Raw genomic sequence first — 18,473 nt, 5'->3', positions numbered from 1 at the left:
CCAGGCTCTGAGCTCGCAGTCAGCACAGAGCCCGACGCGGGGCCCGAACCCACGAACCGTGAGATCATGACCTAAGCGAAAGTCGGACGCTTAACCGACTAAGCCACCCAGGTGCCTCACCTTTTTCTTTTTTTTAACATTTAGTTTTGAAGGTGAGTGGGAGAGGGGCAGAGAGAGAGGGAGACCTAGAATCCCAAGCGGGCTCCAGGCTCTGAGCTGTCAGCACAGAGCCCAATGCAGGGCTCGAACTCACGAACTGTGAGATCACGAGCTGAGCTGAAGTCAGAACTTTAACCGACTGAACCACCCCGGCACCCCTCTCCCGTTTTTAAAAAATTATTGAAGCCAGGTGATGGGTACATGGGGGAGCTCGTTACTCTTCTTTTGTATACACGTAAAAAGTACCCTATTAAAAAATTAAAGCAGACAGCCAAGGATCTCTAGACCAACGAGGAAAGCCTCCAATATGAAAATTAATATGAAATCAGAAAAACAGTCAATAGGAGTAGAATGAAACATTGTAAACCCTAACTGTAGGAGATAGGAGAAGACCTTGCGTTCATACAGTAGCACAGGAGCTCATAACAAAAAAAACCAAAATGAGCAAGAGCTCCTGGAAATTAAAACTATGATTGTCAGGGTGCCTGGGGGCTCAGTCAGTTAAGTGTCCGACTTCAGCTCAGGTCATGATCTCACAGTCCATGAGTTTGAGCCCCATGTTGAGCTCTGTGCTGACAGCTCAGAGCCTGGAGCCTGCTTCGGATTCTGTGTCTCCCTCTCTCTCTCTCTGCTCCTCCCCTGCTCACGCTGTTTCTCTCTCTCCAAAATGAATGTTAAAATGAAGGTTAAAAAAAAAAAGTCAACATTTAGAAATATAAGAAATCTCCCAGAAAGTGGGGCAAAAATAAAGAATGGTAAATATGAGAGAAGAGTTGATAAATGTAGAGGAGCAATGCATTCTAAAGTCCCTGATCACAGAAGTTAATATGAAAAAACAATGTCAAACCAGAGGACACGGATGTCTAGATGAACAGATATCTGACACCATGAAGGAAAGATACCCACCATGTGGCATAGCAGCCTGAGGTTTCAGATTATCACGGTGTAAAGAGAAGGTTCTGAAGCTTCCAGAGACACAATCCCATCCAAAGGCTAAAGTCATGTATAAATGGGGAGGAGTGAGGCAAGCATCGTGCTATTCAGTAGCATTATTGGATGCACGACTGGAATAGCACTCATCGAATTCTGCGGGAGAGTGATTTCCAGCCCAGAGGTTCGCAGTCCTCCAAAGTGTCCAAGTGTAGAGACCACAAAGATATTTTTAGACCTTGTAGTTATACAATCAAGAAGCCCATACCTGGTCTGGAGGAAATAGAACAACTAAAATAGCCTCTATCAGTGGCATAAAATAAAAATTTGAGGCTGAAGGAACCTGCTCCAGATTAAAAGAACAACCTTTGAATCTGTTTTGAAGTCTGAATCAAACCATTAAACAACACTTTGGAGACCATTTGGAATTTGAATATAAAATGAGTATTAGCTAAAACCAAGGGATTATTCTTAGTTTTTAAAGTGTGCAGGTGGTATTGTGGTTCTATAAGAATGCCCATGGTTTTATTTTTATTTTTTTAAATAGTTTATTGTCAAGTNAACCTCCACACTGTTTTCCAGAGGGCCTGCACCAGTTTACATTTCCCACCAACAGTGTAGGAGGGTGCCAAGAATGCCCACGGTTTTAGAGCTGTGTAGTGAAGTATTCAGAAGTGGAATTACAGGTCTGGTATATGCTTTAAAATGCTTGAACCAAGAGGTGCTTGGGTGGCTCACTCGGTTAAGGGTTGACTTCGGCTCAGGTCATGATCTCCCATTTTGTGAGTTCAAGCCCCTCCAGTGCAGAGCCTGGAGCCTGCTTCAGATTCTGTGTCTCCCTCTCTGCCCCTCCCCTGCTTATGCTCTGTTTCTCTCTCTCTCTCTCCCCCAAAAAGAATAAACATTAAAAAAAAAAAACCCCAAAAACAAAAAACGCTTGAGCCAAAAAAGTGATAAGTCAAACAGTGTGGCAATATCTGGTAAGAGTTGGATCTAAAAGGAGGTTCACTGGTCTATTCTCTATTTTTATATGCTCATTGAAATTTTTCTTCAAATAAAAACTTAAGCATCACCAGCCTCTAGTTTAGCAGTTTTTAAAATGCTGCCTTGGGAAGCTAAACACAGATCTCTGCCTTCCGCTTATGGTACTTCCATGGAATGGAACACTGGACAGCCATTAACAAGAATGAGGCAGATCTACATTGCCCAAGCAGATGAATTTCCACCTTCCATCGTTTAGCACAAAAAGCTAGGTTCAGGACACTGTATTCCCTTCCTGCTGTGTAATAAAAGTTGGGGTGGGGGGGACGGATTCCTTCTCCAATTGTCCTCCTACATTAACAGCTTTCCTCTCTCAACAGATCATTCAGCCCAGCATACAAATCCATCCGCGGATGTCCTGTCTTGGGGAAAACAAAAAACTCCCTTGGCCCATAGCCACCTCCACCCTCCCTGCCTTTGGCTTCCCTTCATAGCACTGCTCTTGGAAGAGTTTATTCTGTTTGTACTTTCCTTCCATTCTTGAGCCTGCTCCAGTCAGCCTCGCAGCCTCCCCGCATGCCTCCAGAACCGCTCTTCCATGTTTGCTGGGGTGCTGCACGTTACCGAGTTCAAGGTCTACTTTGTCGTCTTTTTCCTTGACCTTTCAGCAGTGTTTTGTTCCTGAAACTACTTTCTCTTGGCTTGTGGGGCCTGGGTTGTTTCCGCCCAGCCGCATCTTCCCTACCCTCAGCAGTTACGATTTCCTGGACGCCTTCTGTCGCTGCCTGCTCTTACTCCCTGGCTGGTCTCCTACTGTCGTGTGGCTGTAAACACCTCTACATGCCGCTGGTGCTCAAATCTGCTCCGCCAGAACCTGTCCCCAGAGCGCCGACTGCGTATCGCTGTGGGTGGGTGTGTGTGCACAGGACAGGAGCCTCTTCCAGTTGGAAGTCTGATCATCTCCGCAAGCTAAATATGCCCCCAGCCACATTCCAGATCCTCCCCCAGGCTGCTCTTCCGCAGGCTTTAGCTTTTCACTTGATGGCATCTGTGTCCTTCCAGTGCTGGCAAGAGACCTTTACTGTTACTCTTTTTTATAAGTTTGAGAGAGGGCATGAGCAGGGGAGGGGCAGTGAGAGAGAGAAAGAGAGAGAGAGAGAGAGAGAGAATCCAAAGCGGGCTCTGTGCTGACAGCACATGGGGCTCAAGCTCAACAAACCATGAGTTCATGACCTGAGCTGAGGTCAAGGCTTAACTGACTGAGCCACTCAGGTGCCCCCAAATAAGTAAACTTTTATAAAAGATGAACTTGGTTAATAGTATTGAATTCTAGGGGCGCCTGGGTGGCTTAGTCGGTTAAGCGTCCGACTTTCGCTTAGGTCATGATCTCGCGGTTCATGGGTTCGGGCCCCGCGTCGGGCTCTGTGCTGACTGCCAGCTTAGAGCCTGGAGCCTGTTTCAGTCTGTGACTCCCTCTCTCTCTGACCCTCCCCTGCTCATGCTGTCTCTTTCTCTCCTAGAAATAAATAAAAACATTAAAAAAATTAAAAAAAAATAGTATTGAATTCTATTGGGAAAGTCCAGATTGAGGCTGAAGGAGGTCTTTGAGTGGAAAATATAGAGGCTCTTGGTGGTGGCAAGCTGTGGGGGTTGGGAGGGTGAAGCCAGGTGGAGTTGGTCAAGTACGGTGAGGAGGGCAAGATGAGAAGAATAAATAATTCTCTCCAGAGGTCTGTCATGAAAGAGAAATCAGAGGGACGTAGTGGAGTAAGCTGTGGGAACATTGAAGTATTTTTACTTGTTTTTAAAATTATGAATAACTGAACAGATAATAAAGTCACCTGCATCAAAATTGACAGATTATAGGACTTAGCCTTAGACCTCTGATAAGTGGCCTTGGCCGAACCAGACAAAAAAAAGTATAAAGTGAGGGCTTTCAATTAGATGATTCAAAGTTTTAGCCCTGAAATTCTCCCCCACCCCCTCCAGCTTTTTTGGGAGTGTTGCTAACAAATGATACACTTTTAAGGTGAAGATTTGACATGTGTGTATTGTGAAATGATTACCATAATCAAGTTAGTTAACTCCTCCGTCGCCCCACGTGTTTACCATATTTGTGTGTCTGCATGTGTGGTGACATGAAGATATAGCTCTTAGCAACTTCTAAGTATATGGTATATTGTAGTTACCATGCTGTACATTAGAGCCCCAGAACGTATTCCTTTTCTAACTGAAAGTTTGTACCCTTGGACCAACATCTCCCATCCCTCCCACCCCGCGGCCCCTGGCAGCCCCTATTCTTTCTGCTTCTGTGAGTTTGACTTTTATCTTCCAGTGTGAGATCATAAATATTTGTCTTTCTCGGTCTGACTTAGTATAATATTCTCGAGGCCCATCCATGTTGTCACAAGTGGCAGGATTTCCTTTTTTAAAAGGCTGAATACTGAAATTATTTTTCTGATTCATGAAAAATTTTGGTTTCTAAATAGTATAAATATTTGCTACTTATATGTGGCTAATGACAATTATTAGAAAAAGGTTTACTGTGAATTACGTCACCCAGATACTTGGAAGTACTGATAAATTTCTCTCCAAATTTAGTGATAAATTGTTTTGAATACATTGTTTTGAAAAATTATTTGTTCATGGGGCACCTGAGTGGCCCAGTCAGTTAAATGTCTGACTCTTGATTTCATCTCAGGTCATGATCTCACAGTCATGAGATCGAGCCCCGTGTCAGGCTCCACGCTAACAGCACAGAACCTGCTTGGGGTTCTCTCTCTTTCCCTCTCTTTGCTCCTCCCCTGCTCACATTATCTCTCTACCTTCCTCCTCCTCTCTCTCTCTCTCTCTCAAACATTAAAATTAAAAAAAAATTTAAATCTGATTATATAGTTATAAAATTCAAATAGCACAAAAGTCTCTCACCCACCTTGCCTCCTAATTCAGTTTCCCTCCCTACAGGCAAGTAACGTTAACACTTTCGTCCATATTCTTCCTGAGATAATATGAATGACGTATACAACTACATGTTTGTTTTTCCTTTTCTGTTTTTACATAAATGATAATTTGTAAAATTTGTAAAAATTGTAAAAAAAAAAAATTTTTTTTTTAAAGTAAGTTCTATGCCCAATGTGGGGCTTGAACTCATGACCCTGAGATCAAAAGTTGCATACTCTGGGGGCGCCTGGGTGGCTTAGTCGGTTAAGCGTCCGACTTTCGCTTAGGTCATGATATCGTGGTTCGTGGGTTCGAGCCCCGCGTCGGGCTCTGTGCTGACTGCCAGCTCAGAGCCTGGAGCCTGTTTCAGTCTGTGACTCCCTCTCTCTCTGACCCTCCCCTGCTCACGCTGTCTCTCTCTCTCCTAGAAATAAATAAAACATTAAAAAAAAAATTAAAAAAAAGTTGCATACTCTACCAGCTGAGCCAGCCAGGTACCCTACCTGCAATTTTTAAAGTGTTTTTTTTTTTTTTTTTAATTTTGAGAGTGAGCACATGGGAGGAGCAGAGAGAGGGAAAGAAGAGGGAATCTCAAGCAGGATCCACTGTGCCATCAGCGTGGAGCCCAATATGGGGTTCAGTCAAGCTCATGAACTGTGAGATCATGACCTGAGCCGAAATCAAGAGTTGGAAGTCAGCCGACTAAGCCACTCAGGTGTACTTGTATTTGGATTAAAAAAAAAAATTTTTTTTTAATGTTTATTTTTGAGGTAGGGAGGGGCAGAGAGAGGGAGACACAGAGTCTGAAGCAGGCTTCAGGCTTTAAGCTGTCAGCACAGAGCCTGTTGCAGGGCTCGAACTCACGAACCATGAGATCATGACCTGAGCTGAAGTCAGACACTTAACTGATTGAGCCACCCAGATGCCCTGCCAGTATTTGGATTTTATCCCAGGGGACATGGAGAGCTCTGAGAGAGTTCTGAGCAGAATCTGGTTTTATACACTCATGGTGGCTTTTGGGTCAAGAATAAAGCAAGATTTCAAGATTCTTTAAGAGATTAAACAGCTGTGGAACAGACCATATATTAGTTTTGTAATTGGGAAAGAAATTAAATATTAAAAACCTATTTTTGGAACCTCGACTACCACCAGCGTTCTTCCCTTGTCATTTTTTATGAGAAATCAGAGTTTGATCTACAAAATAGGTGTGTTGGTACTTAAGATTGAGGGAAAGCTAAAGGATTGAAGGCTGGCTGAATGAATGGGTAATCTGAGCAGAACTAACTGGCTGTGCTTGTCTCAAAATGATTTCTTACTCCGAGTGGAACAGAAAAACAAACATTACATAAGGCAGACTATAGAAATATTATCGGGAGAACAGTGTGAAGAAATGGAATGTAGCAGGTACCCCGCCTAACTAAAGCTAGTAATATGAAATGGTCTCTGACTTTGGGGGTATTTTAGTTTTCTTCTGCTCGACAAGCGACCTCAAAACTAAGTGAGTCTCAGCAGTAACAACTTGCAGGTTGACGGAGTTCAGTTGGGTGGTGGCTCTTCGCTGCACAGGGCAGCTGAGGTCCTACTTGCAGCCTCGTTCGGCTTGGAGCTTGACTAGGACTGTAATACTCACATGGGCCTCTCATTCTGCAGCTTTTCAAGAGCACAAGTGTTCCTCTAGCTTCTGCTTGTGTCATGCTTCTGATGGCCAAGCCCGGAGTCCGTGTGGGAGGGAACTGGCAAGGGCTTTGACTCTGGGGTGCAGCTTTCCCCGGGGCCACCAGTGTGGTGGCCTGGCGCTCAGAGTCACGGGCTTTGGACATTCTTAGACACTTAGATTCTGGCCTTTAAAACTACAGAATAACTAGATCTTCTCGAGCTCCTTTTTTTTTTTTTTTTTAACCTTTTCAGAGCGTATTTTTTACATCTTTTGTTCTGAGTTCTTCCTGCCCCCACATATACATGCTCTCTGTAAAAGGGTGTTCTTTAGATAGACTCAATGACATTTTACTGCAATTTTGTCCTCTTCATGTCCCTTTTGAAACCTATGATCAGCATAGTAATGGATACACTAGATCCCTTCTCTTTTCCCGTGGGTTTATTATTTCCTTTAAATGGTGCTCTGGGTGACTGAGATGTGCTTCGTTCATCAGTATTAATCCTGTGCCCACTCAGTTGCTTTGTCTGGGTGGTGGGGTAACGGGCCTTTGTTTTCAAGGAGCTCACATTAGTGTGGGGAGTTAGACAGTAAGGAAGTAGATAGATCCGTTTCAGCTAGTGCCAAGTAAAAGAGGCAAGAAAATAAGATGATGTGACAGTGAATGGGGTGGAGGTGGGGAACCACTTGGGTGTGCCTGGTGGATCCGGCCTTTCCGAGGAAGGACACTGGAGCTGAGACCTGCATGATCAGCCACCATCCGCCCTGATGGATAGGGTGACCAACCAGCCCAGTTTGCCTGGGACTGAGATTTCTCCGGTCACGGGGCTGTCAGTGCTAAAAGTAGGACAGTTCAGGCAAACTGGAGCAGTTGTTTAATCCAGGAAGAGGGAACAGCAAGTCACAGGGCCTAGAGTTAGGAAGCTTGGCATTTTATTTTATTATTATTTTTTAAAATATTTATTTTTGAGAGACAGAGCATGAGCTGGGGAGGGGCAGAGAGAGAGAGGGAGACACAGAATCTGAAGCAGGCTCCAGACTCTGAGCTGTCAGCCCAGAGCCCGACATGGGGCTTGAACTCACGAACCACGAGATCATGACCTGAGCCGAAGTCGGCCACTTAACCAACTGAGCCACCCAGGTGCCCCAAGTTTGGTATTTTAGAGGCACGATAGGAGGCCAGAGCAGTCGAGAGCGTGGTGAGAGAGGGTGAGCAGAGGCAGGTGAGGCTGGGAGGTGCGTGAATGATGGACCGTGTGGGCCTTGATGGTAGTTTGGGTTTTATAAGTGTGTTGGGAAGCCACTGCGGAGTTCTGAGACCAGAAGGACATGGTTTTGTTTACGTTAGTGAATGATCACTGGCTGGCGTGTGGAGAGGAGAGCATAGAGTACCAAGGTAGAGACGGGAGGCCAGTTGAGAGGCTGGGTCAGCCCTCAGGCTTGACATGATGGTGGCTTGTGCCCGGGAAGCAGCCGGGAGGGAAGCTTCTTGGCACTACTAACTCTTGCTCTGCCTACTCCTCTCAGCCTCGTCCTCTCCTTTCTAGGTCAGTAGATTTTCAATCCTGAAGAGCTTTGCCAAGTAGAGGTTCCCAGATACCATTCGTACACCAAACTGCAGCCCTCTTTGCTTCCCAGGGAGCTTTATCAGTTTCTCCATGTTTTCGGACCCTGAACCAACTAAGCCACCCAGGTGCCCCGCTTCTTAGTATTTTCAAAGTGCTTGAACACCATGGTATAGTTTTTTTGTTTTTTTTTTTTTTTTAAGGTCTCCATTGATTTTCTCATGGGGCCAGATTGGGTAATGCTTTTGAATGCCAAGTTTAGACTGATTGATTTTTATCTTGGATGCCTTTGAAGGGTTCTTTCTAGAGTTGTGTGACATAAATAGAGCTGTGCTTGGTGAAGGTTGCTCTAGTATGAGGGTGGGGGGAGAGACGTGGATGTGTTAAGTTTTAGGCAACAGCAGGCTATTTGGTAGGAAATGCCTGGGAGCGGGAGGCAGTCAGAGACGCTGGGACTGGATCTCAGTAGCAAGGATCGGTCTGTTTATAGGAACGTGGGAGTCACACCACGAAGAGGTGAGATTGGATTCAAGTGAGGACACTGGTTTGTTTATTCATCAAGGCATTGAGTACTTACTGCTGAGTGCTGAGGATGTTAGGGTGAATAAAGCAGGCAGAATCCCTGTTCTTGGGGACCTGGTATTCAGTCGGGGTGGGAGGTAGGAGAGTGAATTAACAAGTAAGATAACTTTAGAGAGTGGTAAGTGCCATGTGGCTGGCAAAACAGGGTGACATTTCCGGCTTGGGGACGGGTGGGGGAGATTATTCTTTAGATCAGTAGTCAGGGAAGGTGGCTTTGAGGAGGTGACCTTCCACCTGAGACCTGAATGATTGGAAAGAGCCAGCCACAGGAAGATCTAGGGACAGAGTGTTCCAGGCCGAGGTCTTTTTTTTTTTTTTTTTAATGTTTTATTTATTTCTGAGAGAGAGAGACAGACAGTGTGAGCAGGGGAGGGCCAGAGAGAAAGGGAGACACAGAATCTGAAGCAGGCTCCAGGCTCTGAGCTGTCAGCACAGAGCCCGATGCAGTGCTCAAACCCACAAACTGTGAGATCATGGTCTGAGTGGAAGTCGGACGCCTAACAGACTGAGCCACCGAGGCACCCCATCCAGGCAGAGGTCTTAGACAACAAAGGTTGGGTCTGATCCTAGGCAAGCTTCAATTTAAGTAAGTGGAGCTACGGAACCAAAAAATAAGAGAGCAAGGTGAGCAGGGACTGTGTTGGTTCTGCTCACTAGCAGAGTGCCTTACACGCAAGTAAGCGTTCGTATTAAAAAGACACAAAACAGGATCGTGTTCTGGAAAAAGAAATGGCAGCGGCACAGCCCACATGGAGGACGAGGAAGACGTTGATGGTTTTGGTTTTAGGTTATGCACGGACTGTTAAGCCCATCGGCTTATTACAAGTTCAGTCGCTCCACAGGGGGAAGAAGTAGGGGTGAGGAAACAGAGATAGCGTTTTGGGGCTCTCCAAGAACTCCTTTCTCTTACCACTTGTGAATATATCCTAGGAGTCTCCCCCGCTGTGTGCAGCCCTCCCTGGGAATCTTTCCTGCCTGTGCTTCTGAATTTGCTTGCTTCCTCTTCTCTGTTGCTAGCCTTTTACATTGGACTCCTTTGCTTTTTGTTTGCTTCCGTAAGCCTCGCCTCTCAGCACTCCTATCCCCTCTGGTCTCCGTGCCTCTCAGCTGCAGGCCAGTCCCACCCAGCCTTGCTGGTGGCACCAGTTTCTGAGGCTCCAGCCAGATCCAGGAGCTGGGTCTAGAGGAGGGCAGGGAGATGGAGAAACTGCATGAGGTGCAATTTGGGACATTTGCCAGTGGATGGAGGTGGAGAAAAGGTGTGGTCCTTCAGTGGGCCGCCATCGTCTTGTTTAAGGTCTCTGTATACTTGAAACCAAAGAGAAGGACCCCCATAGGGAGACGGATAGCCGGATAACTGGGCAAAAGGGAGTTAATCAAGGGAGCAGTAAGGGGGGCAGAAGAGGAAGAAGTAACCTTAAATCGCGTGAGGTGAGCGCACTTCTTCCTCTGAATTAAGAGGAAAAGAAGGAGAAGTGAGGCTGGATACAAATTTACTTGAGTTGGGCGAGAAATGAGCGGGGGCAGCTTCTAGTAAGTAGTCTGGATCTTTTTAGCAAGAAAGACAAATAGGTGCTCCGCTTGAAGTCAAGCCCGAGGTCGGTGCAGGAATTTTGGACTCCCCGCTGCAGGGACTCTGCTGGGGACTCGGGTGTTGAAGGAAGACTGGCGGGCACCAGCAAGGATCCAGCCGATGTTGGCACGTATTTTTAGCAGACAGAGTCTGCCTTTCTCCGGGATTGCTGTGCCAGTGCCCAAGCAGCTGGGGCTAACGTTAACTGCTGCTAATACAGAATTTGGATTTTCGCCACTAATTATATTTCAAGAAGACATTATCTTCCTAGTTATATTTAATAGTGAATCAAAAACTGATTGATTTGTTTTCCTCTCCTCTTACTTGTACCTGTCAGAAGCGTGTAATTAGCGAGAGCTGCCTGTGGAATTCAGTATAAGGAATTTTAATCAACCTTTCACAGATCCTATTAAACTTGGCTCCCTGCTTTTAGAATCTGTGCTGTTATGAAAAAGGAAAGCTCTCGAACCTTAGCACAGCCTTTCTTTTGTTCTCAGTAGTTTCTATAGAACATTTAAGTTTTGAGGTGTACATCTACTCAGGTGCAGGTTTTAGAAATACGTCTTTTTTAAAAAAATTTTTTAACGTTTCTGAGAGAGAGAGAGAAAAATAGACAGCGTGAGCAGGGGAGAGTCAGAGAGAGAGGGAGACACAGAATCCAAATCAGGCTGCAGGCTCTGAGCTGGCTGTCAGCACAGAGCCCGATGTGGGGCTCGAACCCACAAACTGTGAGATCATGACCTGAGCCGAAGTTGGACATTCAACCGACTGAGCCACCCAGGCGCCCCATAAATATGTGTTGTTTTCTTTTTAAGTTTTTTTATTTGGAGAGAGAGAGAGTGGTGGAGGGGGGGACACCGAAAGGGGGAGATAGAATCCCAAGCAGGCACCATACTGTCGGTGCAGAGCCAGATGTGGGCTCGAACCCACAAACCGGGAGATCATGACCTGAGCTGAAATCCAGAGTCAGACGCTTAACCGACTGAGCCCCCCCCGGGCGCCCCTTTGGGAATGTTTTTGAGCAACCAGATCACAGTGATAATTCTCAAGGAGAAATCTGACTCGGTGGAGACCAATATCACTTAAGGACCTCTTTTTCTTTAAATACTAGGTTGAAAATGGTGTATTTGTAGCCAACCCGCTTCAGGAACGTACAATTCTGATGAGAAAAGAGGGCGAATCTGCAAAAAGCATTAATGAGATGCTTCTGAGCAGACTTTCACGCTACAGAGCTTCTCCGTCCGCAACGCTGGCCGCCCTCACAGGCTCCACCATCTCCAACACGCTGAAGGAGGACCAAGCAGGTATGCCGCCCTCCCTCGCGCTGTCTGCTTGCCTCACGTAGCTCCGTTCAGCTGTTCACCTCTATTTTAAGACTTAATTTTTTTATTTTTATTTATTTATATGTTTTTTAATGCTTTTTATTTTTGAGAGACAGCGCACAAGCGGGGAAAGAGTAGAGAGAGAGGGAGACCCAGAAGCAGGCTCTAGGCTCCCAGCTGTCAGCACAGAGTGTGACGCGGGGCTTACCACTGTGAGATCGTGACCTGAGTCAATGTCAGATGCTTAATCGACTGAGCCACCCAGGCGCCCAAAGACTGCATTTTATTTTTTTTAAGAGCAATTTTAGGTTCACAGCGAAATCAAAAGGAAGGTAGAGAAATATCCCATAAATCTCCTGTCCCCACGCATGCACTGCCCTCCTCATTATCCAGAGGTGGTAGCTTTGTCATAGTTGGTGAGCATACATGGACACAGCATTATTACCCAAAGTCCATAGTTTACATTTGGGTTCACTCTTGGTGGATAAATACATAATGACCTGTCTTCATCAGCACACGATTATACAGTGTAGTTTCACTGGCCTAAAAGTCCTTTGCGCTCTAGCTCTTTATCCCTCCTTCCCCAGCCCCTGGCCACCACTGCTCTTGTCATTGTCCTCCTAGCCTTTGCCAGAATGTTCTATAGTTGGAATCACACAGTATGTAGCTTTCTCAGATTGGCTTCTTTCAGTTGGTAATATGTGTTTAAGTTTCCTTTATGTCTTTTCATGGCTTAATATATTCAGCTTGTGATTAGTGAGAGACTGCCTCTTGAATTCAGGTAATACTTTAAAAAGCATTTTTTTTCTAGTTTATTTTTGAGAGTGTGAGTGGGGGTGGGGCAGAGAGAGAGGGAGACACAGAATCCAAAGCAGGCTCCAGGCTCTGAGCTGTCAGCACAGAGCCCGACGCAGGGCTTGAACCCATGAACCATGAGATCATGACCTGAGCCAAAGTCAGAAGTTTAACCGACTGAGCCCTCGGGTAGTACCTTTTCTTGGGTGCTTATGGTGTACTGTACAAAGCACTTGGCTTCACATAGTTCACCCTTTTATCTCCTTCCTGCCATCCATTTTCTTATTCCAAATCAATACATGCTGTTGATGTGGATGTGAATTAACATGAATCTGTAATAATTCAAAACAGCTCTGTCTTTAACTATAAATACCTCATTATTGTTAATGTAAGTTGATTTCATGTTGAGCATATGCTTCATAAATGTATAAAGCTCATGTTTAGCAACATCTTCACCAAATACAATCTTGGTCAAGCAAGGAAGAAGCAAACCTTCCACAAGATTACTTTTTCTAGAATTTATCATTTAATGTTTGCACTTTTTTTTTTTTTTTTTAAATGTTTTATTTATTTCTAGGAGAGAGAGAGAGAGAGACAGCGTGAGNAGCTGGCAGTCAGCACAGAGCCCGAGGCGGGGCTCGAACCCACAAACCGCGAGATCATGACCTAAGCGAAAGTCGGACGCTCAACCGACTAAGCCACCTAGGCGCCCCTAATGTTTGCACTTTTTAAAAATATTTTGAAATAGATGTGTTTATAGAGTTTGAAAGTAAAAACAATATGAAGAGGTATGTGCAGAGAAATCTTACGGTCTCATCCTGACCTATTTTACGTTTTGTTCCCATACTGCCTCCTAGAAGCAACTATATTTGTTTTTACTTACAAAATTTTTTATGCTAATATAATTAAAGACAAATTTATATGTTTTTATTTTCCTTCTTTTTAAAAAAATTTTTTGTTAACATTTATTTTTTTTTAATTAAGAAAATTTTTTAATGTTTATTTTTTTGAGAGAGAGAGAGAGAAAGTTGCGGAGGGGCAGAGAGAGGAGACACCGAATCCGAGGCAGGCTCCAAGCTCTGAGCTGTCGGCACAGAGCCCGACACGGGGCAAAATGGGTGAACTGTGAGATCATGACCTGAGCCGAAGTTGGCCACTCAACTGACTAAACCACCTAGATGCCCCTTTCCTCCTTTTCTTAATGAAAGGTAGCCGCCTAAGCGCACTGCTCTGTACTTTTAAAAAGAGTCCTTAACTGAGCTAAGCCCTTATGAGGTTCATGAACAGTCATGAACCTCTTATATAACATCTTCAGTGTATCCGTCTTGAATTTTACCAGATTTCCAAGGTCATCTATGACCAAAAAAGTTAAGAATCCTTATTCTTGACGAGTTTGCAGGTTAAATATCAACCATGTGACTCTATAACAAACCGTAAACCGTAGTAAAAGATAAAGCTAGAGAATATGCCACATGTAGAAAAATAATCTGAATTAACATGTTTGATGAATTTAATGCAGTTTTATGCTTTAGTCCATTTATATGTTGAAATGTAAGGAAGAGGGAATATTTGTGATTATACGGCTATCAGATTACTTACTTGTGTTAGAATTTAAGGATAGAATTTTATTTTCACAGGTCTCTATTATATAAAATATAAGTAGGGAAATTATTAATAGTTGTTATAGCTTAGGTATGTGGATAGTTTGAATGGTAGAAATACTTTGTAGAGGACAGTCCTTTTTCTAAAATAAACATCTTCCTGAAAGCTGAAGGCTTGATCTGAGTTTGTCCCTTGGGAGAAAATTGAATCCTACCTTGTGAACAATAGAAGTGCTAACGGAATCTTTGTTAGATAAGAAAATATGGGCGAAATCAAAAAACTCAGAAGGCAAGGGTATGTTTAGAATTCTGTGGAAACTGTTATTTGTATTTCAAACCTGTGAGCTCCTACTTTTATGTACAGTCTCTGCATATTCATTAACGTGATGTTGCTGCATAAAAATTCACCAGTTATTAATCTAAGTGACTTTTGACAAGTCAGCATTCGGAGGGTCTAGAATGTTTTCTTCTGCGATAAACTAATACCTATTACCGTGTTGATGTCTATTAAAAATATCTTGGTAAAAACGTTATGCTTACAAAGTTGCTAATTTTCCAACCATTGCCCCTTTTGGGTTTCTTATGGAAATTCATGCCCCTGATTTTATGTCCTGAGTGAAGAACATACTTGTTGAGGATTTGGAGTTTCAAAAAACAGAGCTGTTTAGAAGCAGAAGCATTCAAAACAAATACCAGACACATTAGGTTTTGTTTTTTTCATCTAAACCATCTAAAGACAATTTGACATCTGCCTACGCAGTTCTATTTTGTACCCTGACAGCTTCCTAGGTAAAGCATTCTGACTGATGTTGGAAAATGCAAATTTAAGGATTTCCTATCTGCCAGCGAGGAAGAGAGATTAGCATGCATTTTATACCTCGTGATTGGAAACAATAATTATTTGTTTAATGATAGTTTATGTCACTGACCTTAAAAAATAGAAAATATGGGTTATCATAAATCATGCAGGTGTAAAATTTGATATTGTGAAAGCATTTATTAACTAGATATAGGTTGGAATTTCATGTTCAGAGCGGTTTGTAACCCAAACCCTTGAAAAATTTGTTCTGTTTAAATGGAAAGAGGTCTGTTGGAGTGTAGTTTCCCAGAGGAGATACAAACAAGGATTCTTCTTTCATTTTGAGATGTAGTCCATGTGAGGATTCATTCTTTGGAAAGAAGTTCTGAGACATAAAGGCATATCGAATATTAGGCACACCTTTGAGAAATGTTCAGCTCTTGCAATAAGGGGCCTGGGGCCAGGCCATGGAGCCAGAAGATGGTTCTTTCTCCTTAGCTTACCACTTCTTGCTGTGTTTGCCGGATCCGGGTATATCCTTCTGTGAATTTGGGGCCCCCTGATTATACTCTAATCACATCTGTGTTCTGTTTTCGTCCCTTTCAACAGCAAATACTAGCTGTGGGCTGCCTCTGAAGATGCTGCGGAAGACGCCCATCTATACGTGCGGCACGTACTTGGTGATGCTGGTCCCACCGCCAGGGGGCGCCGGCAGCTCTGCCACCCGTTCTCTTTTCGGTGGGACAAGTGGTTTGTCATCTTTAAAAAGTAAGTTGCTTTGATTTGTGGCCCAAATTTTGGGCCAAAATTTGTTTTTTTGCCCAATTTGTCTCTAACTTTTCAGGGCTTTTAGGAGCGCCCGGGTGGGCTCAGTCAGGTAAGCATCCGACTTTGGCTAAGGTCATGATCTCCCGGTTTGTGAGTTGGAGACCCCGCATCAGCTCTCTGCTGTTAGCACAGAGCCCACTTCAGATCCTCTGTTTCTCTCTCTCTCTCTGCCTCTCCTCTGCTCATTCTCTCTTTTCTCTCAAATAAATGGAAGGAAGGANGGAACAAGGGGGAGAAGAAGGGCGGAAATGGTGGGGGAAAGGGAGAGAAGCAAACCATGAGAGACTCTTGAATGCTGACAAAAACTGAGGACTGATGGATGTGGGGGGAGGGGGGGATGGGCATGTAGGAGGACAGTTGTGGGGATGAGCACTGAGTGTTATGTGGAAACTAATTTGACAATAAACTATTAAAAAAAAATAAATAAAAGTGAATGAGGGAAGAAGGTACAGGAAAAAAAAAAAGATGCTAAACTTCTGCTGTTAAAGTTGTTAAAGCTGTTTGATAACAAAACAAAACCTTATCAATACAGTCGTAGGTTAGGAATTAAAAATATAATTTTTGTAGATGAAATAATATACTTCAGAAAACCATCCTGTAAAATTACTAGAAATACTGAGTTCAGGACAATTTTAGAAAATACTCTGTTGCCATATCATTTACTGATGAAATAGCAGGAGCCCTACCCACTGTGAGTACAATCCCAAAGCTATTAAAAAAGTATGTGAACTGCCTCCATTTTAGGACATATAAACAAAAATGTTAAGCAAAAAATGTCTAATTTGGAAATTAATGTTGTTAAGTGTACATATATTTTTTATGAAAGAGGGAGGCATACTCTAAAAAGTGTTGTGGTTTTGGTTTCAGAGTAGGCAAATAGTTAAATGGAATAAAATATAGAATCAAAATGAAGAATGAAGAATCAAAAAATGTTTCAGGGCGCCTGGCTGGCTCAGTTGGTAGAACGTGTGCCGACTCTTGATCCTGGGGTTGTGAGTTCAAGCCCCATGTTGGGTGTAGAGATCACTTAAAAATATTTTAAAAGAATGTTTATTTTACATGGCCATTTTCTAGCTTTCTAGGACCTTATTTGACCCATCTGAGCCCCAGTTTTCCCACCTACAAAGAATAAAAGGATAGTATCTCACACTTGTTTGGCGAGCATATGCAATAAAGTTAGAGTTTTTCTAAAAAACAAAAGGCAAAAACCCGAATGTTTCTTTTATGTATGGTAACACTTTGTGTGTTTTTTCTTTGAAATTTGTTTAGAAAAATAAAATTAAAATGCTTTATTTTTTTATTTTTTATTTTTTTAATGTTTTTATTTATTTCTAGGAGAGAGAGAGAGACAGTGTGAGCAGGGGAGGGTCAGAGAGAGAGGGAGTCACAGACTGAAACAGGCTCCAGGCTCTGAGCTGGCAGTCAGCACAGAGCCCGACGCGGGGCCTGAACCCACGAACCGCGAGATCATGACCTAAGCGAAAGTTGGACGCTTAACCGACTAAGCCACCCAGGCGCCCCAAAATTAAAATGCTTTAAAATCTGTTTGTTTTCATTTCCCAAAATTTTCATATTCTGTGCTCTTAAAATGATATAGTTATCCCATTAAAGGATTATATTTCACGTGTAGACTTTAAAAAAGGCATTTTGTACTCTAAGCCTGAAGATGTAAATTTAACCCCAGCAGTTTATACAAAATCATTTCTCTAATTATTAACTTCTGGGCCATTTCAAGTAGTTGCATGTGTTTGGGATTTAGATATTCAGAACAACTCAAAACTCTTTCGCCTTTAGAGTCCAACTGGTTGGACTTTTCTCGGCGGTGCATGTGACCATGAAGTTCCCTTTAGCTCTTGAATAAGTGATGTAAATTTACTATTACTGTTTTTTTTTAATAGTAGCTTTATTGTGATATAGCTTACATACCATAAAATCCACACCTTTTAAGTATACTGTTCAGTGGTTTTTAGTGGTAATGGTTGTACAATTCTAAATATACGATCTAATTCTGAAACAGTTTTATCCCTCCTAAAAGAAACCCCATACCTGCTAGTAGTCACCTCTTCCCCCATCACCGCAGCCTCTGGCATCCACCAGTCTTTATGAGTTTATCCCTGGGCTTTTAATTATGGAATTATATATATGTGTTTTTGTGACTGGCTTTTTAAAAGTGTTTTTAAGGTTCATCCATCTGGTAGCACAAAATCATTACTTCATTCCTTTTTCTGGCTGTGTTATATTCCATTGTATGGATAGACCCCATTTTGTTGAAATTTGGATTGTTTCTGGTTTCTTGCTATTTTGAATGATGCTGCTGTGAACACTCTGGTACAGGTCTTGGCGCAAGCATGTGTTCGTTTCTCGTGTGTGTGTACGTGGGGGTAGAGCACTTGTCACGGGGTGGCTATTGGTTACCCTCTGCGGGGGCTGCCGAGCCGTTTTCCAGGTGCGCCGCTTTACGTTCTCATCAGGAACATAAAATGGTTCCAATTTCTCCACATCCTCACTGACATTTACTTTCTTTTTTTTAAAATTCTAGCCTTCCTAATGGGTATGAAGTGGTATTTCATTGTGGTTTTGATTTGCATTTCCCTAGTGACTAATGATGTTGAACATCTTTTCTTGTGCTTTTTGGCCATTTGTATGTCTCCTTTGGAGAAATATCTATTCAGATCCCTTGTCCATTTTTAAATTGGGTTATTTATTTACCATTAGTCTTATTAAAGTCTTTTTTTTTTTTTTTT

The 18,473-nt window shown here is 43.2% G+C and overlaps 1 protein-coding gene across 1 annotated transcript in view; it reads left to right on the top strand.

The window, feature by feature from the left end:
- Window positions 1–18,473, top strand: part of HECTD4 (HECT domain E3 ubiquitin protein ligase 4) — a 139,656-nt gene that overhangs the window by 23,518 nt on the left and 97,665 nt on the right. Inside the window, exons 8-9 of the mRNA XM_077747960.1 lie at window positions 11,496–11,688; window positions 15,511–15,669. Coding sequence (XP_077604086.1) covers window positions 11,496–11,688; window positions 15,511–15,669 — 352 coding nt within the window. The remainder of the gene's footprint in view (window positions 1–11,495; window positions 11,689–15,510; window positions 15,670–18,473) is intronic.

The sequence above is a fragment of the Crocuta crocuta genome, unplaced genomic scaffold, assembly GCF_008692635.1.
Source record: "Crocuta crocuta isolate KB4526 unplaced genomic scaffold, BGI_CrCroc_1.0 scaffold29, whole genome shotgun sequence".
In the NCBI taxonomy this organism is placed as follows: Eukaryota; Metazoa; Chordata; class Mammalia; order Carnivora; family Hyaenidae; genus Crocuta; species Crocuta crocuta.
The sequence above is the reverse complement of the archived record's forward strand: the minus strand, read 5'-3'. Positions and strand labels throughout refer to the sequence as shown.